Source organism: Thalia democratica, chromosome 4 (genome assembly GCF_965202585.1).
Source record: "Thalia democratica chromosome 4, ktThaDemo2.hap1.1, whole genome shotgun sequence".
Taxonomy (NCBI): domain Eukaryota; kingdom Metazoa; phylum Chordata; class Thaliacea; order Salpida; family Salpidae; genus Thalia; species Thalia democratica.
In genome coordinates this window covers 74,639,589-74,660,436 of record NC_139168.1, presented here as the reverse complement: position 1 = coordinate 74,660,436, position 20,848 = coordinate 74,639,589, and the positions used below count along the sequence as shown (strand labels likewise).

Here is a 20,848-nt window from a genome sequence, read left to right as displayed (position 1 = left end):
AATTTACCTCAAGTGAATCATCGTCTTTGAGTGAGCTGTCCATATTTTCATTATTATTTTGTTGCAAATATTTATTTATGAGGGTCGGTTGCCACTTTAGTTTGCCGGTTGCAAATGAAAATGTTTTCTGTTTGTTTGCTGCTTTCAACTTCTTCTTTTCTTTTTCAACTGGTATTTGCTTGTACCTGTTAGTTAAATAAATGCTATAAGTATTTATCTTGCATTTACCTTGTATAAATTAAATATAAACATACTCGTAACTTTATAATCATTGTAATTTGTAAATTACTCTATTGAGCTATAAAGAAGTCACTAGACAAATCAAATTTTTATAACCTTTGACAATACCATATTTGCAAGTAAGTTAATAAAAGTCATTTATAAATAACTTAACTTTCAATCAAATAAATAAAACATACAAAACAGTGTGAGCTGATGACCAGAAAGCCTGATTTGATTCGGCTGATTGTTTGCTGAAAGCTCCGTTCTTTGAATATTCTTTCACCGACTGTTCATTAGAAAATCAATTTAATAATATACTTTCATTGTTATATATATTTGTTTTAAATAACTGCTCATAATCCAGATGATTAAACAGAATTAATTTTTTATTATAATTAAACCAAACTTCTGCATATTTTTAAGCAAACTATTTTAGTTTATTTATTTGTAGTTATTTTATATTGTTAACCTGGTAAATTGTGGATTTAGGAGAAATGAGATTGTTTCCAATGTAAAGCTGAAGCTTGAACTCGCCACTGTTGGCGCTAGACGTCGTGGAGCCTGTAAATAATATTATTCAGTGTTACTTTCTCTACTCTCTCATTATACGCTTGAGTGACTTCAAACTTTTCTATTCTCTCATTTTGTTATTGCTTTTTAGTGTTTGCAAATTCAATAAAATGACCAACAAAAACTTTATTATACTTTAAAATTCATACATAGTTTTTAGATAACTGTAAAATATCAGTTTACTTTACTATATTAACAATTCTTTAAATTTTCATAAGTATCAATTGTCCTACATTAGAGAGTAAATCAAAAAAACAAAAACATTGCAGATAAATAATGTTGTATATAATTTTAATTAGTTTTTAAAATCAAAGAAAGTTCATTAACTCTTTTTTTAAAACAATTAATAATATATTAAAATATTAAAACTAACGATCGCTGGTATCTTCGATCTCGGATTCCGGTTCATCACTGCTGACGTCATCATCGTCGTCGGAGCTCATTATGACGTCATTCTGCGACGCAGCAGACGACGACGTGGTGGTGAAGTGGTAGTTGCGCTCCAAAAGGTACTTTTCGATCACCGACATCGTTGAAAGCGGGTCAACCTATTAAAAATAAAATATTTTTATTTGTGATTTTCAAAAACATATATTTAAGTATTTAGGAAGCAGTTTGTTTAAGTTTTGTTTAGTTTAATAAAAAAATTTTTGATCTATTTTTTTTAATATTTTTTAGAATTCTAGAAACTGTTAATGGCAACAAATAGTTTAGGAAAATTCTTCAAAAACTTTAATTTGTAAAAAATTTAAACAGTTTTAAAACTATTCAAATGATTACTTACTTATTATAGTATCTAAATATTCAAATAATACCAACCCTGACAGGGTGACCGCCCCACTGTTTGATGTTCGGCGAATCGGGGTGTCTTTTCAACTGCAACGTCATTTGTTTTGTCGTCAGGTACCCCAATACTTCGGATCTGTGAAATTGACTTATGGATAGAAAAAAAAGTTTAATTCAACCAGTTTGAGAATTATTAAATAAAATTAAGACTCAACTTGTATTTAAAACTCTGTGGCATGTTTAAAAATATTTTTAAGATATCTTACTAAAACTGTAACTTAACTAAAAATAAATATGTATCTCATAGACTTATTTTAGGTGGGTTAAAATAATATAAAAAAATTTTTAACAAATTAAAAAGAATATTTTTTTTCAAACACCAGATAAAAACATATCTTTACTGAGAATAAATATGTACCTCAAAAACTTAATTTTAATTGTACATATTTTAAATAAAACAAACAACTAAATACCTGTTACCAACGGCGAGTACATCGTTGTGTTTGACCGGCAGCTGTTCGCTCTGATCCACGCATTCCGTCAACTTTCTCACGAATCCCAGCAGTTTGTGCCTCAAACTTTCCTCGGAATCCTTCAGCTCGGTTATTTCGATCCGGTCTTTGGCAAGATATTCCATCTGCAAAAAATATTGATTATGTTTAGGATGTCTGTTAGATTAAGTATCTTTAGGTAAACTTTCTTTGTAAGATTTACTAACTTTTTGTTACAAGAAAAATATGTTTTTAAAGTATCTAAAAATATCTATCTATATATATATATATATATATTAAAAATAAGGCTGTCAAAATTTGACAAAATTTAGTTATTTAAGTGAATATTTTAAGACGAAAAACAATATAAATGGAAGCTTGAAATAGGTTGAATTGATAAAGCTTTCAAAAAACAAACTTTACTTGATTTAAGGATCAAATTAAACATAAAAACAAAATAAATACGAACGGGCAATCCGGCGAAAACGTTGAGGAAGCACCTCAGCCGCTGGTGCTGCTCGATCTGTGACGTCACAACCCTCTTGTCATTGTTGACGTCATCGACCTCCATCTTCTCCACGCTCCTCGACCGCGTCGCCACTTTTGATGATGACGTCACCCGGCCGGGCGTGACGTGAGCGGGGTCGGTGAGGCAACGCGTGAGTGACGTCATGACGCGCGACTGGTGCAGCTCGAAGGGGGAGGCGTCGCGGTTGGAGGTGATCAGGTCGCGGAACGACGTCAGAGAAGCCGACAGTTCTTCGAGAGTCTGGAATAAATATTAACTAATAAATTTCAAGTAATTTAAAGCTTGCGTAAAATATTTTTTAATTAAAATCTTTGGTCATTTTTATAGTTTGTTTTTGTTGTATAAAAGTAGATTAAAAAAAAAAAAATTAGCTTAAATTGTTGAATCTCTTAAGGTTAATTTACTTATTAATTATCTACAACTACTTTTTTGAATATCTATAACAAAACCATCATTATATTTAACATTTTATACACTATTAAATTATTTTTTTTTTTAATTACTGAATTTTACCTGACTGTTGCTGATTTTGTTTGCGACGTCGGTGAGCTTCTGCAGCGTCGAAGTTTCGTGCGGTGACGTCATGACAACGTCATCGTTCTCCTGCTGTGACGCAAAATCTTGCTGTGGTTTGTTGGGGTTGGCCGAGGGGAAGAAATTGTTGAGGAATTCCGACGCCTGATCGCGAATCCACTTCTTTACCTTGCGACTGGAAAAGGGAAAAATTATTGTTGAGATATATAAATATACTATTTAAGAGATTGAAAAAATTGGTGAACAGGAATTAACCGAACCTAAAAATTAATTAAAAAGTTTTAAAAGCTCCTTGAATTAAGGTAAAATGTTTTAATGCATTATAATTAATTGATATGCTTGAGTTAAATAATATAACTAATTTCAATAGATAATTAAAAAATGTTTGAAAATAATAACTCACTCAGTTTCGAAATGCCTGGCAACGACGACCTTGTTGCTATTGGAGCTGCTCGAAGAGAACCCGAACTGTTTCTTCATCGACATCAATTTCTTGTGCAGCTGATCGGATTTCGACATTTTGGTGAAGCGGTGCAAAATAGACTTGTCCGTTTCGCCGGCCGAAGTCGATTGCTTGCTGGAAGATGACGCTTGCGATTTGCTGTGTGGAAGATAATAGTAGATATTTAATCATTAAGTTTGTTATGTCATTACTTCATTTAATGTTTTTTTAATTTTAAGACATTGCTAAGATTTAAGTTATTCATTATTGTGGAAAATTGTAAGCAAAAAATGTTTTGAAAAAATTGCTCCTTGTATTGAGCATTTTAAAATTTAAGCAACATCAAATTTAATGGATTTAAATACCTAGTAGAAGCTTGAGCGGATTTCTGTGAAGTACCACTTGTGCTGGCACTGGGAGCCGAAGTGGACTGCTGAGACTTAGATGTTTTCAACTTGCCCCTGGAACTGGATTTCCTGAAAATGTTCCAGTTTTTAAAAGCGTTCTGTATGCTTCTAAATGTACATTAATGTTAAGTTGCAATTTTGTAAGTGCTAAATTATGATGCAAGTTAAAGGAGAAAGTTGAAAAAGATTTAAGTTAAAGGTCTGAATTTTGTTTGCAGAATAAAAGATTTTAAAAGATTAAAATGTGCAAATACCTAGAAAAAACTAAAAACATCAGTTACTTTTAAGGTTATATGTTTTAGGTAAAATCTTTCTGTGTGCTAATGGTTGTACAAACACGTTAAACAGCAATAAGTGCAAAATTATTATACATAAAGTTGAATTTCGAGTTTTTGCCGAGCAAAAAGAACTCATTTATGATTAAAAAATCCGTAATTTTCATATAGATATATATTTAATTTTAATCAAATAATTTAACTAACTTGACAATTGGAATTGCCTTGGAAGCCATACTGGTAGATGTTGAGGACTTGGAAGCACTGGCAGCTGCAGACTTGGAAGAACTGCTGGTTGAAGCGGTTGATGTGCTTGAAGTTGATTTCTTGCTAGAAGATTTCTTGGATGATGATTGGTTCGGATCTTTAGGAATTTGCGCTGTGCTGGTCGCTCGCACTTTTCTGCAAAAAAAAATATTAATTTAGTACTGATTTTTATATATACTTGGTTTATATGTAGCATTTTATCATATGGTATTTAATGATGATAAATACCTCGGATCTTTTGGTACTTTCGCTTTCGTCGACGGTTTCTGTTTTCTATTTGGTAGAAAAAAAGAAGTTTTATTTCGTTTTTAAATTTATTAAAAATATATATAAACCTTAACAGCAATAAAAAAGTTTCTGTATTGTAAGTTATGCGTAAAAAAACAAAGAACATTGTTTAGCAAATTAATTTATAACCATTGAAAGACACATAAATGATGTAGTCATACAAGCTTTACATAACTTAGTTGTATTAACTCAAATGTTAACTTGGTTTAAATTTAGTATCCACTTTTATTTAGATTATTTATATTTTCAATATTTACTAATACCTTCGACCCATTGGCACAGGCGCTTTCTTGGACGACTTCTTTTCTCTATTTGGTAGAAAAAAAAGAACTTTTATTGCATTTTATCATGATTAGTAAAAACCTTAACAAACTCTTTAAAAATTTTAAACTGTTTTTAGTAAGTTAACAGATAGTTTTTAAAAACAGTCAAAAAACATACAAAATAATTTAACATAAATGACTAGTACATGACCTGAGGTATAATTATATAATAATTAACAAACATTTTTAAAAAATCATTCAAAAAACATGAGAACATTTAAAACAAAACAACATTTAAAAACATATGTATGACATAACATTTAATTATGTTGTCATACAAGTTTTATAAAATTTTATTGTCAAGCTTCGTACAATTTAATTGCGGGTGCGACGTTTAATTGGCACGCGATTTGGAAAACATTTTGAACAAGCTTTTATTAGTATTGTTATATATTATGTATTCATGTTTGAACTTAATCTTGAAATAAATAATACATTTACTTAACTTCTGTGTAGTAATTAAATTTGTGATTGTTAAACTGAGCACAAGCTTGCTTGTCTTTCTGTTTATTTTGATTATATTTTTTTAATGAAATATTTAACTTTTTACTATTAACAAAATCCCTTTTGTAAAAAACTAGAATTAAACCAGTTTTTTGTGGACGATTGTAAGTATTTTAAATTAAATCTAGGTCAAATCAAAATTTAACTTGAAAATTTAGTAGGTCAAAACGATTTAAACTCAGTTCACCTACTTATAATTCAATAAAACTAAATCAATACTTGAAAGCGTTTGTCCAAATTAATTTTTCAGCTGTCTAGTCTCATTAGAGCTTATAGTCATTGTAGGTAAAACTAACTTATTTATATTTTAACATAAAGCAAAATGAGAATTTTATTATTTAAGTTGAAATACGTCATATTGAATCAAATTAATTTCACCTTTATAAAGCAATTTTAAATATAGAAATCTAAAAATAAGAGGTAAAGAAAGTTTTCAGCTTGAATTGTTAGTTCACACAAGTTTTTGTAAAATATCAAAAAAATTTATATGAATTATCTTTTCCTCTAACAAACAAAACTCACTTTGTGAACATCGAAGGCCCGCCGCCCATCATCTTGATGAAGTCCCTGAACGAGTCGTTGGCGTCGAGAGTGGCGGGAAAGTCCATCATGGACATGAAGCTCGGCGGGAAGTCGCCGTCATGGTCCGATGAGCTCGTGCTGGGCTGGGCCGGGGTGCTGTTCTCCCCGACCACCTTGTTGTCCGCTTCCAACAATTTCGCTATCTGAAATAACGTGGTGGTCAGATATTACATTGGATGATCTCATACCAATGCTAAATTATATTGATTCACTTGGTATAATTATGTGATAAACAAATGTAAGGAAGATATTTTTCAATGAAGGAAAAAGTGTTATCATTGTTATCTGAGCAAGCTGTGTTTACAGTTTCTTTATTGACGAACTGTTTGCGCTTTTAAATTTTAAACATTTAAATAATTCTATATATGTCATAATATTTAAATTAAGTTGTTAAAATATTGTATTGGATGATATCATAATAATTGAGATTTATCAAAGAAGTTTTAATGTTTATGCTTTAGAACTATACAATACTCAAATAGTTATTTTCGCAAAAAAAAAATTGACCTTAAATATTTTAAGTTATTTATATCGAATGCTATTGATCTTCAATTTTTAAATATTGGCCTTATACGTACTTACAAACTGCAAAAACAACACCTGTTTGACCCTATTGATTTCCAAATGAAAACTTTATTCCTACCCCAAGGGTAAACTTATTGAGCTTTTGTTGTGAAAATTAAAAACAAGAGCCACCAAATCAAAATATTATTGATTTTAGGTGTTATAGATAATTTAGATGGTTTAATTAATTTGTTAAACTTATACTTCACAGCTTATTTCACTTAACTGCATTACTTTCAAATAAACAAGCAAAAAACCGATAAACAACACCTTGTCTCTAAAAGGTAAAAGAATACACTTGTTAAATTACAGTATAATAAACCTTATTTTGACACTTATTACAGTTTAACAAATTATAAACAAATACCTGATACACGACACCCTGTCTCTGGAAAGAATCTTCAAACTGTGCTGGCATTCTGTTCATCAATAGATTCGAAATTTGAAGTGAAGCTACGATTGCATCCAAATTGCTACCGGACAGCATGGATTTAATGTTGCTGTTTGGAAATAAAATTCTTGTGAAAACACGGTTTTTAACGTAATGATTATGATAATTATCAACATAAAATTTCCAAAAAACACATCAAAAAAATTAACTAGTTATGAAAATTGAAACTTATTTTAATGATACATTTTTACTTATGATTTCAAAATAGACTTTAAAGAAAAAAAAAACTATTTATATACTAATATCTGAAAGCGTTTCAACCTTATTGGTTTATGAAAATTATGATAATCTTTTGTAACTTTCAATCAAATATACCTGGACAAATCCTTGAGATTTTTCTGGTTGAAGAGAACTTCGGATAATGTTTCAATTTGTCCGTAATAGAACATTTTTTTGATTGTTGTCAAACAATTCAACCTCACGCCTGGCGAGCCTGCAGATGCGCTGAAAATCTGAAATAAATAATAAATTTAAAAATTTTAAAGACTATATTAAAATCAGTAGAATTTAGTTGAAAAAGACGTTTGAATCAGTGACCTTATAAACACACTAGCAAAAACTTAATTGAAAAAAAATTAAAACATTGAAAAATTACTTTAAATTAGAAACATTTTAATTTATTGCTACAGTTCTTGTAAATAATTTTTTGTAGAAGTTTTTAAAGACCACATGTATATACTAAAGAAAACTTAGTTGAAAAATGAAGAATTAATTTTTACGTTAACAAACATTTTGTTTGAGCTTATAAAGGAACTTATAGGCTTTTTATTAATATACAAACCTCGAAGACAAGATTGTAGAGGGATATGATGAGTTTTTCGACATTTTTAACTTCATCATCATTCAAATCTTCTTTGCAAGTGATTTTTCTGACTTCATTTCCTGTATAAATAAAATAATTTCAATTATAATTTTACTTCTTGTGTGATTTAAAATTTTTGAATTTTAGATTGTATTAAATCTCATTAAGTATAACACAACTAAATTTATTTAACCTTAACAAATCAAAAAAGTACAATTAAAAGATAGGATTTGTTTTGGTGGAAAAAATCGATTTGATTTAAAAATAGACAAGGTAAACACGAATTTCGTATTGATTTACAAAATTACATTGACCTTGAGACGATTGAAAATTGATTTGTATCATAAATTACATGAAACTCATGCTAACTACTATTTCAAAGTTTCATGGCAAATTAATAATAAAAAATTCGAGACTGGCATATATAATTAAAACTCATGACTCACAACAAAATTTTACACTGATACTACAAGGTAGTATAAAACTAAATTATTTTAAACCTTCTTTTTAGATTTTAATCATTAAATAATAATAATCTGAATAGACTGCAGTGGTAAATCTCAAGTATAACAATGTTGATTATCAAATTTATAACTCTTAGAAATTACTTTAAATTAAATTTTTTAACATAAAACCTTTAATCTCTGAAATTAACTAGATTTTTATATTTCTAGAAACCATTATTTTTAGGAGCAAGATTACTTTAAATTATACTTTTTTTCTGAAATAAGACTGTATTTTTACAAACCGTTATTCTTGGGAGTGAGATTGGAACAAACCTTAATTAATACTTTAACTCGCAAAAAAATAATTTCATTATTTTTATGAAATTAATTTTACTGAGATGACACTTTAAATAAGCCCAATCTTTAATATTTTATACAAAAACAAATAAATAACACACCGTTATTCTTGAGAGTTAGGTTGATATAATTTTTTTATCTTTTAAAATACACTAAACTACACTATTATTAAAACAAACCGTTATTCTTGGGAGTTAGGTTGGCGCCCTTCCTGACATTCCTGACGAACTTGGAGCTGTTGTTGGTCTGCGTCATCTGCTTGAAGTCGACGGTGTACCTCTGACCGTGGATGGTCAGCACCACAGAGTTGCTCCCGCCCTGCCGGCTCTGTTCTATTATCCTGGTTGGAAATAAACATTTGAATTCAACTCAATAATTACAGTTTAATTTTTGCTAAAAATGCAGCGGAATTTGTTTTGGCAATTTTTTTCAGGTTTCTTTAACTTCCTGCAGGTTTTTAATAATACACATTTTTGGGTCTACTTTTAATATTAAGTTAAGTTTAAGGTGAAAAACTGTTAATTAGTATAAAAACATTGAAAAGCTACTTTAGATGTGTCTTTAATAAAAATAATTTATAATGTATAATGTTTTTTATATATGTTGTAGGGTTTTTGCATCAAATCAAAATTTTACTACTTAACATGTAAAAGTTGTTTAAAATTCCAGGTTTTTCCATTTTTTTTAATATTTCTTAAATTCTAGATTTTCTAGCCTAATTATCAAATTCCAGGTTTTTTTTCAACCTTGAGTATACAAAACTTTACGTTAAAATTTCCATATAACGAATCAGTTAAAAAAAGAATTATCAAAAAATTATAAAAATTTACTATTTTTTAACTAACTGTGAATGTTCTTGGTTGTAGTTGACCCATTCATCATTATCTTGCCATTGCCAGATATTTTTGTTGTTATTGTTTGCAGGATTCACACCGTTGATAAGTTGATCAATTTCAAATAGTTTGTATGAAGACGGCAGTGGTGGCAGTAATTCCCTGTTAGATAATTTATTATTAATTATTATTGTTTAATTTAATTTTTTGCTACTACGACAATCTAAGTATTAAGTTTCATAAGTAATTCCTTGTAAAAAAAAGTGTAATTTTTGTGTTTGGAAATCAAAAATTTGAGTTTTTTTAATTAAATAAAATTAGTTCATTAAAGTATTTTAAAATTAAAAGTTTTTTAACCTTAAATTTTATTTTTCTTTAAATTTACACGAAACATAGGTACTATTTTTTTTTCAGATGATGTTAATTATAAAGACAAGCGGAACTTTAAAAAGAGCAGCAAATTTCAAACAACCGTGACAAGAAAAATAAATCAATTATTTTGTGAAAGCGTGCAAAAATTTAGAGTATAAAACAAGAGTACGTAAAAATTCATATGTACTTCCCCAGTACTATCTTTATAACTGTTTCATAATAAAAATTAAAAAAAACTTTTACAAATTTATCGCAATACACTTGATTTCGTGAAATTTTACTTGATAAATTTTAGTGATTTTTTTTTATTCAACGAAATCAGATTCGTTTAATTTAGTAACATTTCTTAAAATATTCATCAAATTCAGTGTAATTTTGGAACGACAAATAAATCACCGAGCAATACTTTGGTTTCGCACATTTTCGTGACATTTAAAATATAAAAAGAATTTTATATATTTTATACTAAAAAAGAATTTTATTTTCAACTTTGTTAAGGAAATGACTATAAAACTTGAAATAATTTCCGTTTTTACTTGGTAAATTTAATATAAACGTTTTTTAGTAGGTAGTTTAATGGATTTGGTATTTTTCAATATGTGTTTTTGGATTTTATTGATTTGAAAATTCCCCAGAGAAGTTAACATTAAAGCTGAGCTTATAACTTTTAAAAATACCTTAAAGAAGATTTAAAATAATAATAATAGATTGCAAATAGTAGATTAGTTTGAAATCTCAAATATTATCACTGTAGATTTACTTTATAACAAACACATAAACCAAAGTTTCATACCAACACTATTTAAATAAATTTTTTCATGTATTTGGCAGGTTGACAATTTCTATATATTAGGTAACAATTAAAATTAAATTAATTAGACATCGAAAGTATATTTCTACGCAAAAGGTAGGTTACTACTGACTATTCTTAGTTAACAAAAAACTAATACCAACCTAATAAGAGCAGTAATTTGGTTCATTTGAAGCGGGTTTCTTGGTAAAATATTTGTACTATCGCTGCTTCCACATAACAATTGTTGCAATGTGTCTGTTATATCTGAAAATATATATTAACAAATGACTATCAATTCAAAAATAAAACATTCTTTATTATTTTTTAGTGTTGTTTTTTTCTAAATTGCTTTAATTTAGACAACGACATTTTAGTTTTTTAACCTCAAAAGTAAGAACGTTTTAAGTTATTAACTAGCTTTACAAAAGTATTTTAGCCTTTAGCATTCACTAAATCAATAAGATTTCATTGAACATTTCAATATATTTGCCAAATGACTTATTAATAGTTAAACTAATTGTAAGTCAGTTTAGGGCGAGGGGTTAAAATTCATGATAAAATAACATAACACATATATCAGTAAACTGACTATTTTGGACCAGTTGCGATGACAGTTGCGGGCAAGTGGTTATTATTTGGCACATTGTTTTGATGACCATCACGAAATGGTTGCTGTCTACCGGCGATGGCTGGATTACTAGCAGCGTCTGTTGTAATTTAAATTACATATTATACATAACAGCGTCAAAAAAAAATTATAAATTATCATTTTTCCATGTGTTAAAATGACATGTATAAAAATGTTTATTCATTTCATGGTATTTGACGAAAAAGACTGTTCAATTAAATGTTTTAATTTTATCAAATTAAAAATTTTAACAATGACCTGATATTACTGCAACAAATTATAAATATTATTTATAACAGTGTCTCATGAAAAAATGCATTATATATAGAAGGTTCTGTTAAATTTGTATAAATGTTTATATTTCAAAGAGTTGAAAATGTCATAAAAAATGTTTGTTCGTTTCAAGGTATATGAAGAAAATACCTGAAACTTTTCAATTAACCAAAAATGTTTTAATTTTATCTAATTTTTAACACTTGTAACAACCTGATATTTTTGCAGCAAATTGTATTCTCCCAATTTTTTCAGAGTCTCCACATCGGATTTGTACCTTTCAACAATGTTCGACAAGCATTCGCAAATCACTTCGAGCACTTTGCCGTCCTGTTCATAAAATTTGAACATTAACATCATAATTGACTTATTTACTCAAAACATTATTTAACTTATTCAAAATTAAGCTTATGTTTAATAACTTCATCAATAATAAGTTTTAATTGTTGTTTATATAAATTTCATATCGAACTTGTGAATTGTCATAAAATATGTACTAAAATTCTGTTTATGAAAAATGTTTTTAATTTATGGACTATCTATAGGGTTTAGGAGAAATAAACTTCACATTTTTTTTGGAAACACAAATCAGATTACATGCGTTTTAATCCGAAATTTTATAGAGAAAATTTCTTACGTTTTAACATGTATGTGACATTTTACTTGGTCGCATTTACTGTAAAATTTCTTGTAAAAGGTATTTTCTCTGAATGGAAGTACATTGAATAACTAAACAGCCTTACTATTAAAAATTTATGTAAATGCGTGTATGTGCATAACTAATTTGTAGTTCTTATCTTTGGACAGACAATGTAACAGTTTACCTGTATCCTTCTTTTTTATACAAATTATGCTACCATATAACATAAAAGTTCAACTATTTTTAAATACTTTAAGAATTAATAATAATTAATATGAATAATAAAAATAATTTGTTTGCAAATAAAAACAATTCTTACGTCACAGTTGAGCTGGTTCACCAGCCCCATGATGCTCGGCTCGAAGAACCTGCCGAACTCCTGCACCTTGGTGCTCTGGTTGCTCCTGCTGCTCGGCGCTGGGAGGCTCGTTCCCGCGCACTTTGCCGCTATCTTGAGCGTCTTGAGCTTGTTTGTGCCGAACATGAAGTCGGTGAGCTTCAGGCACAGGTTGAACCCGTCCTTTTCCAGCATCTGCGCCGAGTGGTTCGCCTTGAAGTGCTCCAAAGCGTTCACCGCCTGCTCCGCCACGTCGATGTAGTTGGCGCTAGACACCTGTAAAGTGATTCAATTGAGAATTATGTTATGTTCTCTTATGTATGTTTTCCAATTAAAATGATTCTGAGAAAATTTAATAAAGGTTTTTAATAACTAAATTAGAAGTTTTTTATAGTTATTATTGTTTATAGCCACGTCGATGTAGTTGGCGCTGGACACCTGTAAAGTGATTCAATTGAGAATTATGTTATGTTCTCTTATGTATGTTTTCCAATTAAAATGATTCTGAGAAAATTTAATAAAGGTTTTTAATAACTAAATTAGAAGTTTTTTATAGTTATTATTGTTTATAGCCACGTCGATGTAGTTGGCGCTGGACACCTGTAAAGTGATTCAATTGAGAATTATGTTATGTTCTCTTATGTATGTTTTCCAATTAAAATGATTCTGAGAAAATTTAATAAAGGTTTTTAATAATTAAATATAAAGTTTTTTATAGTTATTATTATTTATAGCCACGTCGATGTAGTTGGCGCTAGACACCTGTAAAATGAATTAATTAAATAAGCATGGGTTGTACTTACTTATAAGTATGTATGATTTGCTACTAAAATGGTTCAGGGAAAAATTTGATCATATTTTAAATGTTTAGTTTCTTGGAATTACTTGGAAAGAAAAATTTGACTAACAAAAAACATTAAGTTATTTGGATTGTTACATTAAAATCAATTTAATTGTCATAATAGAAGTATGCAGGTTGGAAAATTTATTGGAAACATTCAAGAGTTTATTAGCTGCGTTAAAAAGGTTTAATCACAAGTTAATTGAATCAAATTTAAATTAACGATGCCAAGGTTATTTTTAGTTCTAAAAACAGCTTAAAGATCATTTCGAAAATGAAGCTAAATCCTGATCAAATCTAATTAAAGCTCTCTTACAGTTAAAACTACAGAAAAATGAATTAATTCTTGTCATAACAATAATGAAACCACAATTATTTGAAGAGTAATAAAAGCCATTAAAAAAGGAAACTGTATTTCATTTGACCTTCAACTTTTAGCTCAAATACGAACTAATAAAAATAAAGCTAGTAGCAACAATTTTTTTACAAGGAACTAAACTAAGCCGGCAAAGCAGCAAATAGAAAAGAGAAATGTTAAAATAAAGTAACAAGCCATTGTGGTAAACTGGCAAATTTTCAAATTATCGACCCTTTTTACAGTGTGTGTTCACTGCGAGTTAGGAAAATTCATGTGATGTTAAAAGTTGTTGCTGTTTTGGTAGCAGCTAAAATGAATGGGCTTGAAATTTTTGTTTGGCTAACTTTGAGTTAGGAAGCTATCAGATAAAAAAAAAAAGTTAGGTTTAAAAATACAGCACTAATATATTGTTATGGTTTATTAACTATTACTTTTGAAAGTATAACCTTATTAATTTTTACCTTCACTTGATTTTATAACGCGTTAATGACCATAAATATACCAAAAATATAAGTACAATAAGATTAGTCGGGATAAATTGGGCTAGGTTCATCAAAATTGAAGTATAAGTAGAAACTACATTGCTGTACTAATACGTTACGCTTAACATCAATGAAAACATGTATTTAAATTTCTTGCAGTAATAACACGATGGAAATAATTACGAGTACAAAATTTACAAGCAAAAGTCAAGATTGTTGGGTAATTAATGGTTTTACGTAGGTTCATGTGTTTAATTTTTTTAATGAAATATGATATGCTGATTAAAAAATCAAAACATAAAAATGTATAAAAAATGATGTGAGAGCCATATTTTTATTTGCATCTAAACAATATGCTGTGTTGGCAGTACAAACTTCCATACGTTTCTTTAAACAATTAATCTTTGTATTTCTCTTATCAAGTATAATATATATATATATATATATACACAGTATAGAAATTTATTTTTTATACACAATTACTGTCACTAAACAAACACGTTAAAACTAGTCGATCACGTGTTAACAAAAGATTCAAGTAAATTTGAAAAGGGATACTGTGGTTTCGGCTTTTAACCTTTATAGTAGGCAGAACAAGTCAGGAATGAAAAATCGCTGACATTAACAACGCGGTCTTTTTGTTATTCCGTATTTAATCAAATGTCGCTTCTTATTTTGGATTACTTTAAAATTATTAATGTTTTATTTCGTAATATATCTTGAAAAAATTCAAAAAATCTAAGAGGCTTGACTCAAAATATTTGAACTACTATGCAAACTAGTACAAAAAATATTTTTTTATCCCTTATAAGAAATTAATAACATTTATCTATTTCTTAATAGTGTACTATACCTAACTTTAAGAACCTTTTTTTTCATACTACTTAATTAAAATACATTTATAACAATTAATATGGATTAATTGACATATATATTTTATGTTATTAAATTTAATCAAACCAGGTTAAGGAGTTGTGGAATGTAGGGGACAAACGTACTAATAAAAAAATAATTTATTTATTTATTATTATAAACAAACCAGATGAAGGAGTTGAGGAATGTAAGGTACAAAGAGGGTGACACTCCTTGGTAACGAGTCCATCATGTAAGCAATCGCCTTGCAAACTTGCTGGATCAAATTTATGTTCAAAGCAACGGAGGGGCTCTGTAATAATATTGTTGTTAAATATGTATCATGTTCGACTTGATTGCTACTTGAAAAAATAAATTTACTACCATATGGTTAATAAATGTAAGGATTTTAAATCGATGAATCTTGATTATCCGACTTTTTAATAAATACAAGCTTATTGAAGGGTTTAGTAACAATAAAAATTATTTTTAACAAATATCTTAAAGTTGGGTTTTCATTAGTTTTAAAAATATAAATTTAAACTAGGCGCTAAATGGAATAAAAAAATCTAAATTATTAGAACATTTAATACTAAATCAACTCATTCTAACCTTCAAAAGATCGCCCAACGGGGTGATGGCGCTCCTGTACGGGAATCCCCCCAAGGAGTCCTCGTTGTTCATCAATAATAACTGACACAGTTCCATCAGAACAGCCAACAGCTCGCCTTCGTCCTGCGACTTGAGCTTCTCTATCAACTCGTTCATGCGCGAGTCTGAATAATCGTTCGCGTTAATGTGCGTCGGCTGCGCCATGAATGCGCTCTGCGCGAACGTCATGTCGCCATGTGCGCCCCCCAACGTGTTCGCCAGCATTGCCTGCAGCTGCATGTCGTCCGGGTTGGCGAAAGCTCGCTCGAGCAGGTCGTTGAGGTTCTGCTCGGCCGAGCCCTGCCCGCCCTGGGGGGCCGACGGACTGGTCAGCCCAGCATTTGCGTTTTGACCGTTATTTGGGTCATTATTTTGCCCGTCTTTCGCTGCGTCCTTATCAGGCGCGTTATTTTGCCCTGGGGCAATTTTTTTCTCTGGAGCGTTATTTTGCTCTGTGGCGTTATTTTGTTCGTTATTATCACTCATTATTATCTATTACTAACTGAAAAATACACGTTTTTAAAATAAATTGATAAAAAAATTGTTCATTCATGTACATTTTTGTTGCAATAAGTTTAAAACATTAGGAATAAATTATTAGACTAATACTGTAGATTAAAAAAAAAAAACATTAATGAAGTGGAAATAAGATCAAAGAGATTATTTAAAAAATTGTTTTACCTTTAATTATGAATTTAGCATTAACTAGTTAACTATTAAATTTATCTATTAATTTTATTTTTTTTTTCATATTTAGAATTATATCACATTTACCTACTCAAAGGTTAAAATAATCAAATCAAAGTCAACTAATAAATTTTTAGCCAAATACTTTCTACTTATTATTTATTTAACTTAATAAAATAAAGTATTAAGCATGCAGTTAACATTTAATTATTGTTTAGCAGATAGTGCAAGTACTTAAGGTATTAAACTACAACAAAAAAAAGTAAAAAACACTTCATGGAAATTTTTGATGATTCATGCAAATTGTTTAATAAGTGTAAATATTGTAAACAGTTCAAAACAACTATGACCTGGTCTCAGTAATAGCATAAAAATACATAGGTTTGTTTAAAAATTTAAATAAACTACTAATAAAAAAAGCTTTAAATAAAGATGGTTATTTATAATTATGAAAAACTACTCAAGTATGGTGCTTATTGAATTTTTCTTAATTATCTAAAAATTTTAGTTCAGTATTGCATACTAATTAGAACAACACTTCAAGCTGTGTCTAGAAAACATATGTATACTTATTTTATTTTTTATTTAGGTAAATAACTTTAAGAAAAACAAATGTTTTGTTTTAAAAACCTTATCTATACAAACTATTGCTAACTAAAATATATGTGAAATTGGATACAATTAAAATACTAGTCAGTGAATAGTTAGTTTTAAATTGAGTTATCAACACTAATTAGTGCTATTTAAGTTTTATGTGATATTTGATACAAACAAAATATTAATGAGTGAAAAGTGAGCTTATAATTAATTTCTAGTGAATGAATTTCACCTGAAGGATTGTGGAACTGTTGGTAGACCTCATCTGTTGAACAAAACAACAAAAAAATTATTAATAATTGTTATCTTTTATAGTTTATATTATTAAAAATATTAAAAAATAATAATAAAGATATAGACTATTGATAATAACTATTAAAATATATCTAAATACTTGATGAAATTTAAGGATATAAAGCTGTGTAGAAACTAAAATTCATAGCTGAAATAAATAAACTGATAAAATTTATCTCATTTAAAAGGTTTTTTCATAGAAGCTAACAACTTAGAAAGACCTCCTATTTGCACTGTTGCAAAATCAATTATGAACAATTCTCAGAAATTAGACATTGTTTTACAAGCTCTAATCTGTACTGATGAAATTTTAAACCATAATAGTATTTTAAGCAATAAGTTCTCTTGTTAACTCAACCAAAACGTTCATTATTCAAAAACAAAAAAAAAATTAATAGAGCAAAAAGTTCAAGAATCTTTTAAAAAAATTAGTTCAAAGATTTTTTATTGACAAAGCTTTCAAAAAAAATATATTTTACTAAAAAACACTAATTAGATTAATTAGAAATTAACAATAGTACCATACTTAAAATTAAAAATGAATCACACAGAAAATTTAATACATGATTTTATACAACTTGAACCCAGCAAATTATAAATATTTGAAAGTTAAACTTGTGGTTACCATAACAGCAATATTTTTTTACCATTTTATACAAGTCAATCTCACAACTAACAAAACCTATTATTTCAACTTTAGGAACTTTACCAAAATCCCAACTCATAGAATTCTTAAAAAAAAAAATTTAACATGACCAAAAACTTATATTTAAAACTGTTATAGATACAGAAATAGTTCAATGACTAAAATACAACTTAAATTTAAAAATGGTAGATTATTAAAGGAACAGTTTTAGAGGCTCTTATCGGTACAAATGACAAAACTTTAACAAAATCTCAATTAATACACAAGCTCACTCATACAAAATATTCAACATTCACAATTGTTCATGAACATCTTCATAACCACGAAAGATTACATGTTTTAATTTAAAACACTTGCATTATTTTATTTTTTTGAAAAACACTTCATATATTTTTCTATTTAATTCAGGGTTGCCATATGTTTTTGGCAAATTTCCTTCAGGTTTTTTAAGTATCCTCCAGGTTTTAAAGTTTACACTAAGGGTCTATTTTTAGTTTTAAATTAGGTTTAAGATAAAAAAATGTGTTAAATAGTATAACAACATTGAAAAAATATATTAGAGCTTTTTTAAATGTGTTCTTAACATATAATCAATCATCTATACAATAATTTTTTTATCAAATCGAAGTTTTAATACTTAGAAAGTTGTTTAAAATTACAACTTTTATCAGGTTTCAGGTAATATTTTATTTAAATTCCAGGTTTTTGTAGCAAAAATTGTCAAATTCCGAGATTTTTAGGATTCCAGTTTAAATTAAGTTTTAGGTAAAACTGTGTTAAACAGTAAAACAACATTGAAAAATTATCTTTAAAATACATTTATTTTATTTCGTCAAATCTAAATTTTACTACTTAACATGTAAAAGTTGTTTAAATTTTAAAGTTTTACCAGGTTTCAAGTGATTCATTATTTTAATTCCAGGTTTTTTCAGGATCTTTGGCAACAGATTGAATTCTACAGATTTAATTGTTGCATTTTAATAATTTCTTTAACAGCCAGACATTGTTCAGACTTTACTCAAACACAAAATTGGACTGTAATATATATCAGCATAATAAATCTTCAAACAAAATTGATTAACATTTTGTCAAGCTTTATCTTTAGCTTTCGTAAAACTTAGTACAATGTCTGCTTAATTGTTTTAAATGCTGAAAAAAAAAAGAATTATTTTCAATTATTGAGGATAATTCAAAATTCTTATCTTCTTATTTATTTCTTTTATCACAAACTTCTTAAAATTACTACTAGACACTTTCATATCTAATTTCTGGAACCAAAGCTTTAATTGTATTTGTTGTAATTTTCTTTTCACATTCACAATCATCTAAGATAGGATATACCTTGACACCAATGTACAAAATAATTTAATTAATAATGGATTGTAAAATATTTACCAGATAATTTAACACCACAGGTTTTTTGTTTTAACTAAGCTAGCATTTTTAAGGTTTACAAACTCTTAATTGGATTAAGACTCTTAATCTGATACTAGTTGTTTTAACACAAGTTTATATATTTGTTATAAATACTTAATATCTTTTTAGTGATTTCCATCAATTAGTTGTACTTTTTATTTATTTTTAGTGATAAAACATAACTTTGATAAATTTATTTAAAATTACTTATCTTCAAAGCTAATTTTGAACTTTATTTAAACTTATTTGCAAATATTTAATTACCATTCAAGTTGTTTAAATTTAAATTTTTAATGAAGTTTTTGTTTTTAGAGAACAAATTTAAGATAAAAAATTTAGGCTAGTTAATTAGAAAAACAATTTACAACATGCTATAAGTCAGTTTAAATATCATGCGAAACAGTTTTTAGTTGTTAGTTAATAAACACAAAGTAAGTAAAATGCAAAAATTATCTGAGCTTTATTTTATGTTTGAGAAATCTTTGTTTATAGTTTATATCATATTTTGAAAAATAAAGTATTTTAAATAAAAATTTTAAAAGTAACTAAAAAAAATTAATTTTATTCTCAACATAATTTCTTAACTTTATTTTTCTAATTAACACAACTGCACAAATGCATGCTGTACCCTACTAATTAATATGACTAATATGGATAAAGTTCATTATTTGTCTATTAATTTGAGTACTTCGAAAAACTATATAAATACAAAAAAGTTCAAAGAACTTTCTTCATCACATATAATTCCTTTTTTCAAACTAAAATAAACTAGTATCTTAACATCACATGCATTCTCCTACCTAATGTGACTAATTTCTATTTATTTTTATTTCAAAATCATTGCTTGCCTGTGAACCAGGCAATTGAAACATCACTTGAATAGTTTAACTTTTTTTGATCCCAAAAAATGAAACAGAAAAGAAATTTAGCTCAAAAATTACATTTTTCAAGTTTTTTTTGGAGATGTTTAATGAAAATTATTCAACACGTCAACTACAAACACATGCAGCCTAATGATTTTATGGGACTACTACTTGATTTTTTTTTCAAACGTACTTGCTGGCGGTGCCTGCCTGTGGAGAAACTGTTGTATTCTCGGTGTGAACGAGTTCAGTATGTGATCTGGCGGTGGCACATGCATTCTGCGCGCCTCAAGCATCGCTACAAAGTTGATATATGTATGTTTTGCATTTGGATCTTGTTATGTTTTGTTGTTCATTTTGATGTATTTGTGTGTACTTGTGCTTTGAAGATTTTGTTCGCTAGTGTTAAATATTTTTGATGTAGTTGTTTTGTTAAAATTCAGTA

General features: G+C 28.1%; 1 protein-coding gene across 4 annotated transcripts in view; it reads right to left on the bottom strand.

The window, feature by feature from the left end:
* The window catches only part of LOC145835118 (E3 ubiquitin-protein ligase TRIP12-like), a 60,984-nt gene that overhangs the window by 5,025 nt on the left and 35,111 nt on the right, over positions 1–20,848 (bottom strand). For all 4 annotated transcript variants that reach the window (XM_082942664.1, XM_082942663.1, XM_082942665.1 and 1 more), the window contains 24 exons: positions 20,597–20,701; positions 15,862–16,025; positions 15,437–15,562; positions 12,699–12,992; positions 11,953–12,069; positions 11,428–11,545; positions 11,000–11,102; positions 9,686–9,835; positions 9,020–9,180; positions 8,017–8,117; positions 7,551–7,687; positions 7,152–7,284; positions 6,161–6,363; positions 4,464–4,658; positions 3,940–4,050; positions 3,536–3,733; positions 3,112–3,307; positions 2,539–2,838; positions 2,052–2,215; positions 1,612–1,714; positions 1,166–1,340; positions 692–783; positions 420–508; positions 8–185 (listed from right to left, as the gene is read on the bottom strand). In XM_082942664.1, the coding sequence (XP_082798790.1) occupies positions 8–185; positions 420–508; positions 692–783; positions 1,166–1,340; positions 1,612–1,714; positions 2,052–2,215; positions 2,539–2,838; positions 3,112–3,307; positions 3,536–3,733; positions 3,940–4,050; positions 4,464–4,658; positions 6,161–6,363; positions 7,152–7,284; positions 7,551–7,687; positions 8,017–8,117; positions 9,020–9,180; positions 9,686–9,835; positions 11,000–11,102; positions 11,428–11,545; positions 11,953–12,069; positions 12,699–12,992; positions 15,437–15,562; positions 15,862–16,025; positions 20,597–20,701 (3,713 nt within the window). The remainder of the gene's footprint in view (positions 1–7; positions 186–419; positions 509–691; positions 784–1,165; positions 1,341–1,611; positions 1,715–2,051; positions 2,216–2,538; positions 2,839–3,111; positions 3,308–3,535; positions 3,734–3,939; positions 4,051–4,463; positions 4,659–6,160; positions 6,364–7,151; positions 7,285–7,550; positions 7,688–8,016; positions 8,118–9,019; positions 9,181–9,685; positions 9,836–10,999; positions 11,103–11,427; positions 11,546–11,952; positions 12,070–12,698; positions 12,993–15,436; positions 15,563–15,861; positions 16,026–20,596; positions 20,702–20,848) is intronic.